The sequence below is a fragment of the Rhinatrema bivittatum genome, chromosome 4 (genome assembly GCF_901001135.1).
Source record: "Rhinatrema bivittatum chromosome 4, aRhiBiv1.1, whole genome shotgun sequence".
Taxonomy (NCBI): Eukaryota; Metazoa; Chordata; class Amphibia; order Gymnophiona; family Rhinatrematidae; genus Rhinatrema; species Rhinatrema bivittatum.
Genome location: NC_042618.1, coordinates 381,887,894 through 381,904,038, shown reverse-complemented (window position 1 = coordinate 381,904,038; position 16,145 = coordinate 381,887,894). Strand labels below are relative to the sequence as shown.

At 47.0% G+C, this 16,145-nt stretch overlaps 1 protein-coding gene across 1 annotated transcript in view; it reads left to right on the top strand.

Annotated features, from left to right (window-relative positions):
- Window positions 1-16,145, top strand: part of DNAH12 (dynein axonemal heavy chain 12) — a 1,160,754-nt gene that overhangs the window by 889,737 nt on the left and 254,872 nt on the right. The window contains 2 exon segments of the mRNA XM_029600929.1: window positions 8,305-8,394; window positions 8,499-8,639. Of these exon segments, the coding sequence (XP_029456789.1) occupies window positions 8,305-8,394; window positions 8,499-8,639 (231 nt within the window).

Genomic DNA, 16,145 nt, shown 5'->3' with positions numbered 1-16,145 from the left:
GGTTAGCGCTGTGGTCAAGCGCACGACCATTCCAGTTGAGGGGGGGGCGGCCCTCAAGGAGCCTCATGACCGGCGACTGGACGCCATTCTGAAACAGACCTTTGAGGTGGCAGTTCTATCTTTGCGGATCGCAACCTGCTGCACAGTGGTGACGCATTCCTGTTTGTCACAGGTCAGGAACAATGCTCCGGCAACAGACATGGAGTCAGCTCTCTCGTTCCTCACGGATGCTGCATCAGACCTAGTCCGTACAACAGTCAAGGGGGTCTCATCCTCCGTAGCTGCCAGGAGGCAGCTCTGGATACGGAATTGGTCAGCCGATGCTCCTTCGAAGACACGCCTCACCAGAATGCCCTTTAGGGGTTCTTTCCTGTTTGGCAGCGACCTTGATCAACTGGCCAGCACATGGGGCGCCTCTCCAGTACCTCGACTGCCGGAAGATCGGTTCAGAAGGAACCAGCGCGCCTTTCCAAGGCCCTCCAGAGGTAGAAGCTCCCAGCGCTTCACTCCCTATAGGAGTCGCTACCAGGCGCCTCGTCCTCAGGCCAGGAACCAGACCTTTCGGACCAAGCAGCACAAGAGGGGAGCCGGCTCGGGTTCAGGTCCCGGCCGCGCCTCACAATGAGAATCAGCTGATCCATCCGGGGGACGGAGCCATAGGGGGCAGGTTAACCCTCTTCTACCCCAGATGGGTCGAGATTACGTCGGACCAGTGGGTCCTCGCCATCATCCGAGAGGGATATTATCAGGATTTTCATCATCTCCCTCCGGACAAGTTTGTGGAATCTTCGTGTCCCATACACAAGAAGGCAGCATTGGAAGCTACCCTGGCGAGACTCCTGTCCTTGAAAGCCATCATCCCAGTACCTGCATGGGAAATGAATTCTGGGCACTATTCCATTTATTTCATGGTACCCAAGAAAGAGGGCACTTTCCGGCCCGTATTGGACCTCAAGTCGGTCAACTGATACTTAAGGGTCCCGAGGTTTCGCATGGAAACTCTGCGCTCAGTCAAGACCGCAGTACAGCCTGGAGAATTCCTCACGGCCTTAGACTTGTCAGAAGCCTACCTGCATATCCCGATCCATCCGGATCATCAGCGCTACCTACACTTCAAGGTTCTGGGACGCCACTTCCAATTCCGGGCTCTGCCCTTCGGGTTAGCCACGGCGCCGCGGACCTTCACCAAGGTGGTCGTAGTGGTAGCAGCGGCGCTCAGATGGGAAGGAATCCTTGTCCATCCCTACCTAGACGATTGGTTGATCAGGGCGAAATCACGAGAGGAGAGCCATCGGGCTACCAACAGAGTAATCGCCCTTCTGGAAAGCCTGGGATGGGTAGTCAACCTCAACAAGAGTTGCCTACAGCCTTCCCAATCACTGGAATACCTGGGAGTCCAGTTCGACACCCAGGCAGACAAAGTCAGTCTCACTACCAAGAGAAGGTTAAAACTTCGGACGCGTCTCCGGTCCCTGATGGGAGCCAGCCGGCCCATAGTTTGGGATTATTTGCAGGTTCTTGGCCTCATGGCATCCACCTTGGAAGTGGTACCCTGGGCAAGGGCCCATATGAGACCTCTACAACGCTCCCTGCTCTCTCGCTGGAGCCCCCGCTTCAGGAACTATTCCGTGCATCTACCTCTGCCAGCCAGAGTGCGGACCCAGTTACGGTGGTGGTTGCAGTCCAACCACACGAGCAGGGGGTCGAAGATGTCCGCCCTCACGTGGACTCTGCTCATCACAGATGCCAGCCTGAGCGGCTGGGGAGCACACTGCAAAGAACTCACCGCACAAGGGCGGTGGGACAGAGAAGAGTCCAGGTGGAACATCAACCGTCTAGAGGCACGAGCAGTCCGGTTAGCCTGCCTGCAATTTGCTCACAGACTGCGGAACCGAGCAGTCAGAGTGATGTCCGACAACGCCACCATGGTGGCATACATCAACCGCCAGGGCGGAACCAGAAGCCGACAGGTATCTCTAGAGATAGCCCCGCTGATGGCTTGGGCAGAGGCGAATCTTCAGGACATCTCCGCCGTCCACATTGCCGGGAAGGACAACACCACGGCAGACTTCCTCAGCAGAGAGAAAGCCTAAACCCAGGGGAATGGCAGTCTGTCGTCCACAGCCTTCCAGATGATTGTGGATCACTGGGGGATTCCGGACATGGACTTACTAGCGGACAAGTCCAATGCTCAAGTTCCCAGATACTTCAGCCGCAAGCGAGATCCGTTCTCTCGCGGGATCGACGCCCTGGTTCAGCCATGGCCTCCAGGGACTCTGCTGTACACCTTTCCTCCGTGGCCTCTGCTGGGCGCCCTTATCCACAAGATTCAGAAGCACCGGGGCCTGGTTCTTCTAGTGGCACCAGACTGGCCAAGAAGACCTTGGTACGCGGACATGAGAAGACTACTGGCAGGGGAGCCCCTACCCCTGCCTCCTCTCAGGGACCTGCTTCGTCAAGGTCCCATCCTCCACGAGGATCCGGCTCAATTCTCTCTTACAGTCTGGCCATTGAGAGGGCTAGACTGAAGAAAAGAGGTTACTCGGAGCCCGTGGATAGATACACTTCTCCGAGCTCACAAGTTTCCACATCCCTCACCTACGTAAGGATCTGAAGAGTGTTTGAAGCCTGGTGCGCCACTCATGGCACCAATCCACATGCGACCACAATTCCTATTGTTCTGGATTTTCTACAGGATGGGCTTCAGAAGGGTCTCTCCCTAAGCTCCATCAAGGTTCAGGTGGCTGCGCTGTCTTGCTACGGTCCCAGGAGGGATGGCAAGACCATTGCCACGCATCCAGATGTTTCTCGCTTCCTGAAAGGAGTCAAGCACATTCGTCCGCCACTGAAGTGGCCAGTACCCCTGTGGAACCTCAACCTTGTTTTGGATTTCCTCGCGGGATCCACCTTCAGACCCCTTCGGGGCCTGTCTCTCCGTTCTTTAACTTTGAAGATGGTGTTCTTGCTGGCAGTGTGTTCAGCACGCCGCATCTCAGAGCTACAAGCACTGTCCTGCCGTGATCCCTTCCTCAGAATCACTCCAGAGGCTATCCATCTTTGCACAGTTCCCTCCTTTCTACCTAAAGTGGTCTTACAATTTCATCTCAACCAAACCATATCCTTGCCTACCACGGCGGGTTTGAAGAAATCAGAAGAAGGGTGTTTACTACACCATCTCGACATCGGCAGATTGCTGCCCAGATATCTGGAATTGACACAAGAAGTACGAAAGACGGACCATCTGTTCGTCCTGCACAGCGGAAAGAAACTAGGTGAAGCGGCCTCTCGGCCCACCATCGCCCACTGGATTAAAGAAGTTATCAGAGCAGCGTACGTAGAGGCCGGGAAGTCACCGCCTCTACAAGTCAAGGCTCATTCTACCAGAGCACAAGCAGCATCTTGGGCAGAATCCAGGATGCTGTCGCCTGCAGAAATATGTAAAGCGGCGACATGGTCCTCTCTCCATACCTTCTCCAGGTTCTACCATCTGGATGTCCAGGCCAGGGAGGACACAGCATTTGCGAGGGCAGTCCTACGCAGTCCTCAGGCAGCCTCCCACCCAGGCTGGGAGTAAAGCTTTTGTACATCCCATTCGTTCTGAGTCCATCTGGCTACACGCCAGGAAATGTTGAGATTACTTACCTGATAATCTCCTTTTCCTTAGTGTAGACAGATGGACTCAGCATCCCGCCCAGGCTGCCGGTATACATGGGTTTCACCGATTCAAGGTAGGCCATGTCATTTTCTTACATAAGAGCGTCCCCTTGCCAGGTGTCGACGCCTTGTTCCGGTTGTGAATGCTGGCGGTCTCCAGCTACTATCAATCGGTCAGGGAATCCTGTTTCACTAATTCTTTGATCGTCAGTACACATACATCCATAACAGCTTTTGCAAGGAAGATTACTGAGTTGCTACGCTTCCTGTGGGGGTATATATACCCGTGCTGACGTCAGATCCGTCTCCAACTGCTAGCACGAGCATACTATACCCATTCGTTCTGAGTCCATCTGTCTACACTAAGGAAAAAGGAGATTATCAGGTAAGTAATCTTCAACAATTTGTGTACTATCGTGCCTGCTATTTTTTTTCCTTTGTTCTGCACCTCATTCTTTAGCCAAGCCATTACAAAAAAAAAGAAAATCCCTTACAAGCACCATTTAGAGGCAGGAGGCAACACTGAACAGGCCCAACCTTGATTTTTTGTTGGCTCTTCTATACCTCTGCTAATAAGTCCTCGACCAATTCCCATGCACGCCACATATTTGCCAGCACGTTTTTCAAACCCAAACTATGTGCGAGAATTCAATATCTACAAATGCATACACTTTTTAAATTTGCAACATGCTTTACAATATTGCACTGAATGTGCAGGGGTCAGCATGGCTGGGGTCAGGTCAAGTCTCCAACTTGGACTTGCTTCTAAATTAGAAGTTCTAATACATCTTGAATGGCACAGCTGTGCACACTGAACATGACAAACTTTGATTTTATACTTTTTATCAATTTTTTATACTTTTTTATATACATTGCTAATTTTGTAAACTTGTATGCAGACAATGCAGGAATTTGTGTACTGTTGTGCAGAATAAAAACTATTTTCACAACTTTTGAGTTTTGGGCTACTTTTGGGCTAGATTAGGTGACCAATTGGGCTGAAAAACTTTTTGGCATCTGGCAACACTGGTGGTAGCCTAGCTGGGATAGAGAGGCCCTGTCTCGAGGCGCAAGGAGCCTCGAGACAGGGCCTCTCTCCTGATTCTCTCTGAGAAGCTGTATGAAGGTATGGAATATACACTGTCCTGAGCTAAGGCAGTCTACTTTCATATTGCTTGTTGTTATATTAATAAAAGTTTAAGTTTGCAAGAGAAAAGGCTGGTACCCAGAGGATTTTCCTCGGCCAGGCCTAACAGACTGGTGAAGCAGAAGGACCTCTCCTTTACTTCTGCTATACCAGTCAAGAAGCCCACCCTGGGATGTTCAAATTGGGCTACCAGTAGAAGAGTGAGATCTGGTTGACTACATCAATACCTATAAACGACACTTGACCGACGTGCCGCAAATGCGCAGTAGAGACCAGCTCTATCGCGCATGTGCGGGCAAGCACGTCGGCCTCAGGCAGCGTCAGGGAAAACAATGGCGGCGTCGAGTGGCGGTTCGCGGCGGCGGTTCGCAGCGGCGGTAGCGACGGCGGCGGTTGGCGGCAGCGGCGGGCGGCGGTTCGCAGCGGCGGTAGCGACGGCGGCGGTTGGCGGTTCGCAGCGCCGGCGGGCGGCGGTTCGCGGCGGCGGTTCGCGGCGGCGGTTCGCAGCGCCGGCGGGCGGCGGTTCGCGGCGGCGGTTCGCAGCGGGCGGTGGCAGCAGCGAGGGAGGGAGGGGAGAGAGAGCGGGAGGGAGTGATTCAGGGAGGGAGAGGGGGGACTGAGTGAGAGGGAGTGAGTGGGACTGAGGGGGGGAGGGAGGGAGTGGGACTGAGGGGGAGAGGGAGGGAGTGGGACTGAGGGGGAGGGAGTGGGACTGAGTGAGAGGGAGGGAGAGAGTGAGAGTGAGTGGGACTGAGGGGGAGAGGGAGGGAGTGGGACTGAGGGCAGAGGACAGAGGGAGTGGACTGAGGGGGGAGAGGGTGGGGGGAGGGAGAGGTGTTGACTGATTGAGAGGGAGGGAGAGGGGACTGAGTGGGACTAAGGGAGGGAGTGGGACTGAGGGCAGAGGACAGAGGGAGTGGGACTGAGTGGGAGGGAGGGGAGGGAGACTGAGTGGGAGGGAGGGACTGAGTGGGAGGAGTGGGTGGGGAGGGGGGTGGTGAAGAGTGAGGGGAGAGAGAATGAGGGGGAGGTGAGAGACAGAGGGATGTAGCCCGTTTTAACGGGCTTAACGGCTTGTTTTTAATAAAAGAGGGAAATGATTTTAGGAGAATTTTCATTTCTCCACGGATTTTTAAGACAAGATTTTTTAGATAAAGTGCTTCTCATAGTGTAAGTTGATAATTTAGCTCAAAGAAAGTATAGTTATTACATTTTTGTGTTTTTTGTAGAGATTAGGTCAAAATTTTAGATTTATATGGTGTTTGCTAGTCGCTATAGTTTAAATTTACCTTTGACAGTAGTATACTAGCTATATCTGGTTCCATGCATGACATACATATAGACGATATCATCAAAAAAACAACTCTGCCTCCAACTCCTGGATGAGGGATCTAAACCTTAAGGTAAGTTTTAATTTCTCCTTAACCACATTAATTGACTGTCTGAAAATTGACCTTATCCAATGTGAGCTAAATGTTTATGCAATGGGAGCATGGAGAGGAGGCTTTCCTGGAGTCATGTCTAGGATGGTGGAGGAAAAGTATGCATTCAATTGCATTTTCAAATCTTACAAGTAAATTTTAAATGGCCTACGCACGTAAATTTTGGAGTTTACATGTGTGGCTGTGCCTTGTGCGCACCATGCGCATTATACAAAGGGCCCGGCCACACAGGTAAACACCGGTACGACGCGCCAAAGTTGCGGGGCCTCTCCAAATGTGTGGGCCGGGGGTGGGGTCTTGGCGGGGAGGAGCGGGGTAGGGGTGGGCTGGGACAGCACCATTCGACATTGTCCCAGGAAAGTGCGTGCTGGCAGCCGGTTGGCACGAGGAGATTACCTCTGCTCCAGAGAAGCAGTAAGTACTAAAATAAAAAATTTGGGGATAGTTAGGTTAGTTTTAGGGGGCAGGGAGGAGAGCAAACTGGGTTGTCCGATTGCATCACTGCATGTATTTAGCGAAAATTCCTTCCCCCCCCCCCCCCCCCGCGCGTGCTGCCTGCACAAGCATGCGCAGATTTTAAAATCCAGCACACGTGCACAAGGCCATTGGATTTTATAACATGCACATTACGGTGCATGCATGTATAAAATGGACGCATGCGCGCTGCTTTTAAAATCGATCCCTTAGTGTGTACTTTCCTAGCAAAATTCTATTCACAGAAAAAAGCAAGTGCAAGTCTCCATGCATTCTGGGCCAGATTTTAAAAGGGTTACGCGCATAAGGTACACACGCGTAACCCCTTTTAAAACCTCCCTGCACCGCGCTGAGGCCTATTTTGCGTAAGTCCCCGGGGCTTCGCAGGGGGGCCGTGTCGGGTGGGCGGCGTGAAATTTCCGGGGCGTGTCGGGGGCGTGATGCCGGCCCGGGGGGGCGTGGTCGAGGTCTCCGGACCAGCCCCCGGGTTGGGTGATGGCGCGCCAGCAGCTCGCTGGCACGCGCAGAGTTACACCAGCCTCCGGCCAGTGTAACTTTAGCAACAAAGGTAGGGAGAAGGTTTAGATAGGGCCGGGGGGGGGGGGGGGGAGGGTTAGGTTAGGGGAAGGGAGTAGGGGAAGGTGGGGGGGGGGTAGAAGGAAAATTCTACAAATATGCACCCCCTTGTGTGCGCCGACCCCAGATTTTATAAGATACACGCAGCTACGCGCATATCTTATAAAATCCGGCGTACTTTTGTTTGCGCCTGGTGCGCCCGCGCGTAGATTTATAAAATCTACCCCTCTATGTATTCACAGCAAATTACAAAGCAAAACTTTCACTTTGAGAATAGGTGCAAATCCCATGAGTAAAAAGTATGCATAGTTTTCTTCCTGATGTGGACAATTTGAAAATTGTCTCATATATGGAGGGATAGTTTATCATATATACAGAGAGAATATAGCATTATAGTTAAATGTTTGTTGCGTTGAAAGATTTCAGAAATCTCATCTTATCTATCCATACCCAACAACATTCTTTTACTGGGTCTCTGGCATATTCCTTATTGGAACTACTTTGATTAAGGGTTGTATTGGTGCTCGATAAAAATGTTTATATTGGGCTGACCCAGTGGTTCAGTGTCAATGGCAATGCACAGTACTGACACTGAGCCACTGGGTCCCAGGTCAGGTTCCCAGGTCAGTCCTTCCGTTTCCCACTCCATCTGGGGCTCGGGATGCAGTGGAGGTAGTGTTCACATGCCCTGAGGGAGGAGAAAGCCATAATTACCATGCAATGGCGTCATCTAGTGACCGACGCTAGGGCCCATGATTACAGCGTTTCAAAAAGAGTGCTGGTGCATGGCCCCCAGTCAGGGGCTGCCACTGAAATGACTGGCCTGAAAGTTGGGAGAGGGTATAAAATAGAAGAAAAATGCCTGGGTAGTTGCAAATGAAGGTTCATGGTGCAGTTGCCAGCCCTCTTTCTGATTTATGCTGGAAAACCAAGTGAGTAGGAAGAGACTGCCAGGTCAAAAAAAAGCCGTTTATTTTCTATAACAATTTTTTTTATTTATTTTGTTTGAAGATTCTTGATTACTGGGGACCTAGTAAGAAACTGCTGGGTGATATGAATTTCTTAAGAGATCTCAAAGAATATGACAAGGATAATATTCCAGTAAGTTTCTGTTTTCTTCCTTTAAAAACAATGAAGACAGTTTGTTTCTTATGAGTATGGTATAATGCATGTAAATCTGTAATCTGGATCTGATCACTTTACAGGTGCCTGTCATGCAGAAGATTCGAAGTGAATATATCACTAATCCCGACTTTGATCCAGTAAAGGTGGCTAAAGCCTCCTCAGCAGCTGAGGGTTTGTGTAGATGGATTTTGGCCATGGAAGTATATGACAGAGTTGCAAAGGTATGTTTTTAAAACAGACTTGGATGATTACCACTTACAAAACTTAACAAAAGATCATATTTATTGTTTAGATTAATAATAGAGATAATTTACTAATGTCACTTTTATAATTTACAACCTTCATTCCAGTAATTTTCTTAATTATGCAATATTCATGGCATTTTTCAAAGGAAATCCTTTCTGCTAGAAAAAGTAAGCACATTGAGGTCCATATTCAAAAGCATTTAGCCAGCTAACTGAATATTTGAGCACATAACCGGATAAATTCTAGCTGGCTAATAAGTTAGGGGGCTAGAATTTAGCCAGCTAACAACTGGATTCATCAAGCCATGAGTTTTTTTAGCAGGAGAGGATCCCACTATCACAGAGGGGTATCACTGTGATAATGTAGCTCTTACCCCCAAATGGCTCTATGGTGCATTCTTTTGTCTCGTGGCCAAACACTGCAGGACGCATGGTAATTATCACAGAGGGGTATCACTGTGATTGTCTCATGGCCAAACACTGCAGGACGCATGGTAATTATCACAGAGGGGTATCACTGTGATAGTGTAGCTCTTACCCCCAAATGGCTCTATGGTGCATTCTTTTGTCTCATGGCCAAACACTGCAGGACAATAGAATGCAGCAAATGGCCCTTTAGGTGCGATGGTGGCCAACTTCAAGGGACTGCCATTGTCTTAAAGAGCCGTTACTTAAAAAAAGAAACAACAAAAAGAAAAGGTCGAGTGGGGATCAGGGCGACATCTGGCTCAACTCAGGGTTGCCAGTCAAGGCGGCACAGACACCTCCATGTAAAAAAAATGTTTACAAATCACGTGTAGCAAAGGCCCCCTCCCCCCTCCAAAGTTAAACATGATAGTAATTGGGGGTTGAGGGAAACCCCCCCACACACACACCAATAGTCATCAAAAGTTATTGGGGTATACTATCCCCCAACACCCCCTTCTCCCCTTCCCCTAAAGATATGAAATCAATTATTGGGAAGTCAGGGCTCCCCCCAAAATCCTTTACCTCACTCCCGCACTTCCAAACTTTAAAATTATAAATCCGGTCCAGCTAAGGGGCCAGGGCACCCCTTAGCATCCTGTCCAGTTGAAACTATTTTTCAAAATGGTGCTGACCTGACCTTGCTCCTGTCATGTGATGGGACAAGGTCCAGGGATGTGGCCTAGGTCCGATCCTCAGTCCTTCCTCTATCACCTACACACAGCAACACAATATACTAAAATAGCCACCAGAAATGTGAGTTAACTTTTACTCCTGTACTGATCTAATCATTAGATTTCCCTGCATTAAAAACAAGCGTTAAAATGTCTCCCTGCTATTGCTGCTCTCTACATTGCCCTGTAATAGCTAATACTTTCTTTCACATACGATTTGCATGCACTCACACTATGCATACCTCAGGTTTTGTAGCATGGGGTTTCCGGTGCTAAAATCCATACTGTATGTCTGAGTAATGTGATCTCACACATATGGGGGGAAAGGGGTGCCAGGTGAGTACACTATACTCTGATGACTTTTGATGACTATTGGGGTGTGGGTATCCCTGAACACCCAATTACTGTCAAGTTCAACTTTGGAGGGGATGGGGGGGGCCGTCGCCATGCGTGACTTGTAAACATTTTTTTTTATATGGAGGAGTCGAGGCTGTCTCAAGTGGCAGCACTAGGTTAAGAACATAAGAAATTGCCAAACAGGATCAGATCAAGGGTCCATCAAGCCCAGCATCCTGTTTCCAACAGTGGCCAAACCAGGCTACAAGTACCTGGCAAGTACCCAAACACTAAGTAGATCCCATGCTACTGATGCCAGTAATAGCAGAGGCTATTACTGGTTGAGCCAGGAGTTGATCAGTCAGCACTGATGCCTACTCAACCTTTTTTTTTTTAGCTGCGGTATTTATTTTCTTTTATTTTCCAGGCCCTTTAAATGTAATTCAGGAGCCTTGGGACTCATGTTAGAATACCGGGGCTCCCACATCATATTTACTGCTTTTTGAAAAGATGTTATTTTATCACGGTTCACCACTTTCTCAGTCGGCTTGTTGTGGTTCTCTGAAAATAAGAATGCTTAAAGCCAATAGCTGTAGAGAAACGTTTTTTATTAAAATGTTATAAAATAATATAAATCTTAGACATTAAGTAATAAGGTGCCTTATGGAGAGGCAGAGTGCCATGCAAGACACTAGCTTAAACTCCCTCTCAAATGATTTTACTGATAAAACAGCATTATATAGAATTTCAATTCTATATTTCCAACCCTAAACTAGGTTACATAATTGTCAAAACTTCTATGATTGGCTTTCTACTATAAACAAATAATGTGAATGACTATGAGGTAATTTAATTCTCATCTCACAAGTAAATGTTTTCTTGGTATTTGCAGTTTGTGCTAAGAATATTTTCTATAATCTTACATGGAATATCAATTGGCCTCATCCTTGGTTTTGTTCTAGATATGCTTCTATAATCTTAAATGGAATGTAAAGTAACCTCATATCATTTCAAAATGTTGTACAACCTTGTAACTAGCATCTTTATCTAGCTTATAGCATCTGACTGTCTATATAAGCAACTACAACATTGCAATACAAATTTCATGTTACAATGATATTCTTAGTAGCAATTATAAAGGCTGCCTATGAAAAATAAAAAACTTAGGAGAACAGGAATAATGACTTCTTGTGTGACAAATCACAAAGTGTTTCATTATGGCTAAGGACTTATGAGCACCCACATCAGGCTGCAATAAAATATTAACATCAAATTCCCTGTTAATAATCTTCTTTGCATGCATTTGCATTATTCATGCATGCAAATTGCATTCAAAGAGGGTTATTATAATAGGGGAGGCAACCTGGGCAGGGAGATGCATAATATCTCGTACATTGTGTAACATCGCCGTGATAGTGCTCTATCGTGTGATATACACATACATTGCACGATATACACTGTTTACCGCCTGTTAGAGCACTACCACGGCTTGATGCATCACCCAGTAAGTTAGGGGCATTCTGGGGTGTAACTGGGAGGGGATGAGTTCACTGGCTAAGTTAACCAGCTAACTGATATTCCGAGTTAGCCGGATGACTTAGCTGGCTAAGTCTGGTTGGGCTAAAGATCTACCCTAAAGTTAGCCGACTTTTGTTAGCTGGCTAACTATAAGATAGCCGGCTATATTCAATAGTGCAGCTGCAGTATTGAATATGTTTTCAATGTTAGCTGGATACGTTTATCCAGCTAACTTTGCTATTTGGACTATGTATGAATATGGACCTCATTATCAACAGCATGGAAAAGAGGGCAGCTAGAGGCAGGCCCAGAATGGGCTAAGGGTACGATCTAATAAGCTATGCTGAACCTATCATGGGTTTTTAATCCATTGTAGTTTGAGTTTTTTGGGACTAACTTTACTCAAGCATGCAGTATGGGTTTTAGCACCAAAAAACCCCATGCTACAAAATTGGAGGTATGTATAGAGTGAGTACATGCAAATCACATGTGAAACAGGGTATTAGCTATTACAATGCATTGTAGAGAGCTGCATTAGCTGGGAGATAATTTAGTGCTTGTTTTTTAACACAGGAAATTTAAGGACTGGGTCAGGGTAGGAATAAAAGTTAACTCATGTTTCTCGTGGCCATTTTAGTACATTATGGTGCTGTGTGTAGGTGCTTCTCTGCACCTTTCTATGGCAAATATGGATACTTGTTTTATGGTTTGATACATTTTGCGGGTGAGCCAAAGAATTAGTATGGCAGAAGCTTTAGAGCAAAGAAGAGAGAGGGAAGAGAGATAAAGAAGACAGTTTATCACAGAAGAAGAAAAGAGGATCCAAGAGGAGAAGAGTAGAAATCCATTGCCCAAAAGGCACAGCCTGTCGCGCCCATGACAGGCCCTGCATCTTTGGGTCAGAGTTTTCCATACCAATGTGGACAACCCTGGCCCAAGGAAGCAGTCTGTGCTACCCATGAAGGAATCTTCTTTCTTGGTCTAGAGATTTTTCCACACCAGTGTGGAAATCCCTGTCCAAGGAGGCACGGCCTGTGACATCTATGATCCAGTTGCCAACCAGAAAAAAAACCCCCTCAACACAAGTAACATTTTAAGATTGTTTATTTCACTTCAAAATTAATTGCTGAAGAAACAATGTAAGATTGACCTCAAAGTAATTACATAAAATGCAAGGTTGTATGTTCAGCTAGAGTCCAGCAACATTTGAAGAGCCACAATAACAGCCTGGGAAATAGAGCATAGAATGCAAGGTGACATATGCAACCAAAGTCCATAAATACAATCAACAGATTCATAACCAGTTTGTAATCCATGAAAGGACATCGCCTCCTATCCCATGACTTTTTAGTTTTTGTAGAAGCCTCTCATGAAGGACTTTGTCAAATGCCTTCTGAAAATCTAAATACACTACATCTACCGGTTCACCTTTATCCACATGTTTATTAACCCCTTCAAAAAAATGAAGCAGATTTGTTAGGCAAGACTTCCCTTGGGTAAATCGTTGGTAAGCAGCAGGTCCAGTATTGCCCTCTCCCATGTGGATTCTATTACCAGTTGACTGAACAGTTCTCCTTGCAGAGAATCCAGGATTTCCCTGTTTCTAAAAGATACTGCAATTGAGATATCCGAGTCAACATCTGAAAGATTAAAATCCCCTAGCAGCAGCAGTTCCCCTTTCATAGAAATCCTGTGAATATCTTCCATTAAATCTCTGTCCATTTCCTCTGTCTATGATGGAGGTCTGTATATTACACCAGTATAAATAGATGTTCCATTCCCTCTTTGTAGATTAACCCACAGTGCCGCCTCCTTACCTCATAAGCCCAGCAATGCTGTAGCTTTAAAACTGTTCCTTATACAGTATATAAAGCCATGCCTCCTCCTTCCTACCCGGTTCAGTCATGGTTTTCTGTGTACAAGGACTCCGTGACAGCTACTATGTGTAAATCAGTTTCTTCCATAATCTAGATCTGGAACTTTATTCCTCATACTTTGTGCATTACTGTACATAGCTTTCTAAATATTGCCATTGTCCCATATTTCCCATTTCTATATTAATATTTAATGTTTTACTTACATAAGGTTTTGTTCATCCATCTCTGATTATTTTAATTTAAAGCCTTCAGTAGGTTTGCCATTCTGTGTTGAAAGATGCTGCATCCCTTCTTCAACAAGTGGATCCTATCTCTGCTCAGCAATCCTTGAAATATCATCCCTTGATTCAGGAAGCCAAAACACTCATGTCAACACCATCTGTGCAGCCATTCATTTATCTCCAGAATGCAAGTGTCCCTGCCTAGGCCTTTATCCTTAACTGGGAGGATTGAGGAGAATGCCCCCTGTGCACCTGCTTCTTTATCCCCTGTCCCAGCCTGATGAAGTCCCTTTTGTTACTATCTGTGTTTTACCTTGCAATATCTTTTGTGCCAACATGGATGAGCAGCATTGGACAGTGGTCAGTAGGCTTGAGGATTCTCAGCAATCTCTCCGTAATGTCTTGGATTTTGGCACCCAGCAGACAGCATACTTTCAGGGACAACATGTCTGGTCAGCAGATTGATGCCTCCATGCCCCTCAGAAGCATGTTGCCAACAACCAGGGCCAGCAGAAGCACTAGGCGAGCTAGGCCTGGGCCTAGGGTGCCGACCATTAGGGGGTGCCGCGCCGCCATGAGCCAATGAGACAGGGTGAGTCAGCCGCTTCAGGCGGCAGAATTTTGAAGTGACAAAAAGTGCCTCTTCAAAATTCTGTCCAGCCCTCACCTCACCCTGCCTCCCCCCCACCCATTTCTCCACCTTCCAGACCCCCCCAAGACTTACGATCTGCTGCTCCCAGGCCGTCAGCTGCCACTAACCAAAATGGCACCGGTCATCCATTGCCCCTAATACGTGACACAGGCCGGCCAATGGCACCAGTAGCCCCTGTCACATGGTAAGGACTAAAGGCCACCGCGCCATTTTGGTTAGTGGCAGCTGATGGCCCGGGAGCAGCAGATCGCTCCCAGGCCCGCCGCTGGACCATCAAGGGTTTTCGTGAGTCTTGGGGGGAGGTTGGGTGGGCGGAGGGGTTATTTTATTTAAATTGAGGTGGGCAGCACAGGGGGTGGGGGAGCGGTGGCATGTGGTTCCCGGAGATAGGAGTCAGAGTTGCAACCGGGGCAGGGCAGAGGGTGTCGGCATGATGGGGGGGGGGGGGGGGCAGTACAAAGCAGAAGGTGCCTAGGGTGCCTAATCCCATTTCACTGGCCCTGCCAACAACCACTACTCTCCACCTCCTAGATGCTGTGCCCACATCTTTGGGGGTTTGCATGACATCTCCTCCTCTTCTAGGGCTGCATAACATCACTGAGCTTGGCTTAGGGCAGCAGGATTTTGGGACAACAGCCCCATATGTGGCTGTTTGGATTATTACAAAGTTTAGTGATAAGAAATGAGAGGGAGTCTGGGTGTTGGATTCGGCATGAGACTTGTATGAACCAAAGAAGAAGGTGATAAAAACTGAGTTAGATAAGAAGCGCTATTTTGCACATGATCAAACTTCTATATCTGACAGCTGTAGCCACAATCCCGTTTCCTATTGCAGATTTTTCAAGATTGTGCAGCAAGAGTTATCCAATTCTATGACAACATTTTAAAAATTCTTTTGGAATTGTGTAGCAAATTTGCATATTTTCATATCTCTCACTATGAAAAAAGGTCAATTTTTTAATTGAAAAATTTCACATTGCTTTTAAGCAATTTTTAAATGATATATACAAATACAAAATTTTCCAAGTACAAAAATCAATTATTTTAGCAAACATTTAAGTGTAAAATAGCACTTTTGTTTTGAATTGAAATTCAGTACAGCCTTCCTTTGTATATTTGCTTGGGAAAGTCCTTGATGTCTTTCTGAGGATATGAGTTTATGTATGCTGAAAATGTCCTTAGCATTAACAGTATGTCATTCTGTTAATTGCACAGAAAGATGTGTATACATATACATATAACAGACACATGCTAATAGACACAAAAAGGGGTTGAATTAGTTCATTTGAAACTTGTGTGCAGTAGTACCATTCATCAGTGCTTCTATGAATAGAAATTAATGCCATTTCTGCAAGCTGTGGGACACCAGAAACTGTAGACTTCCAAAACCCATCTGGGTCTTTGGTGAATGGTTGGCCAGACTTACAGGGGCAAGCATCTTTGTAGAAAGATGTCTCTTTAGAATAATTTCATCACTCCATTCAGGAATTATATCAAAATCATCTTTGCTTTAATTTAAGAGATCCTTGAGAAATCATTTTGACTGCTTTCTCTCTCCATTCTAACTGTACCCCACTCTCCCCTCCTGTTCATTTCAGGACAGGAGAGGGAAAAACAACAAGAGGGAAGGGACTAGACTAAGAAGCAGAGTGCCTCTTATCTCCTTTGTCCTAAATACTCCAGCTTCATCCCCCTCCCCTCCTGTTCTCTGCAGGCTGTTTGTGAGCTCAAAGACTGGA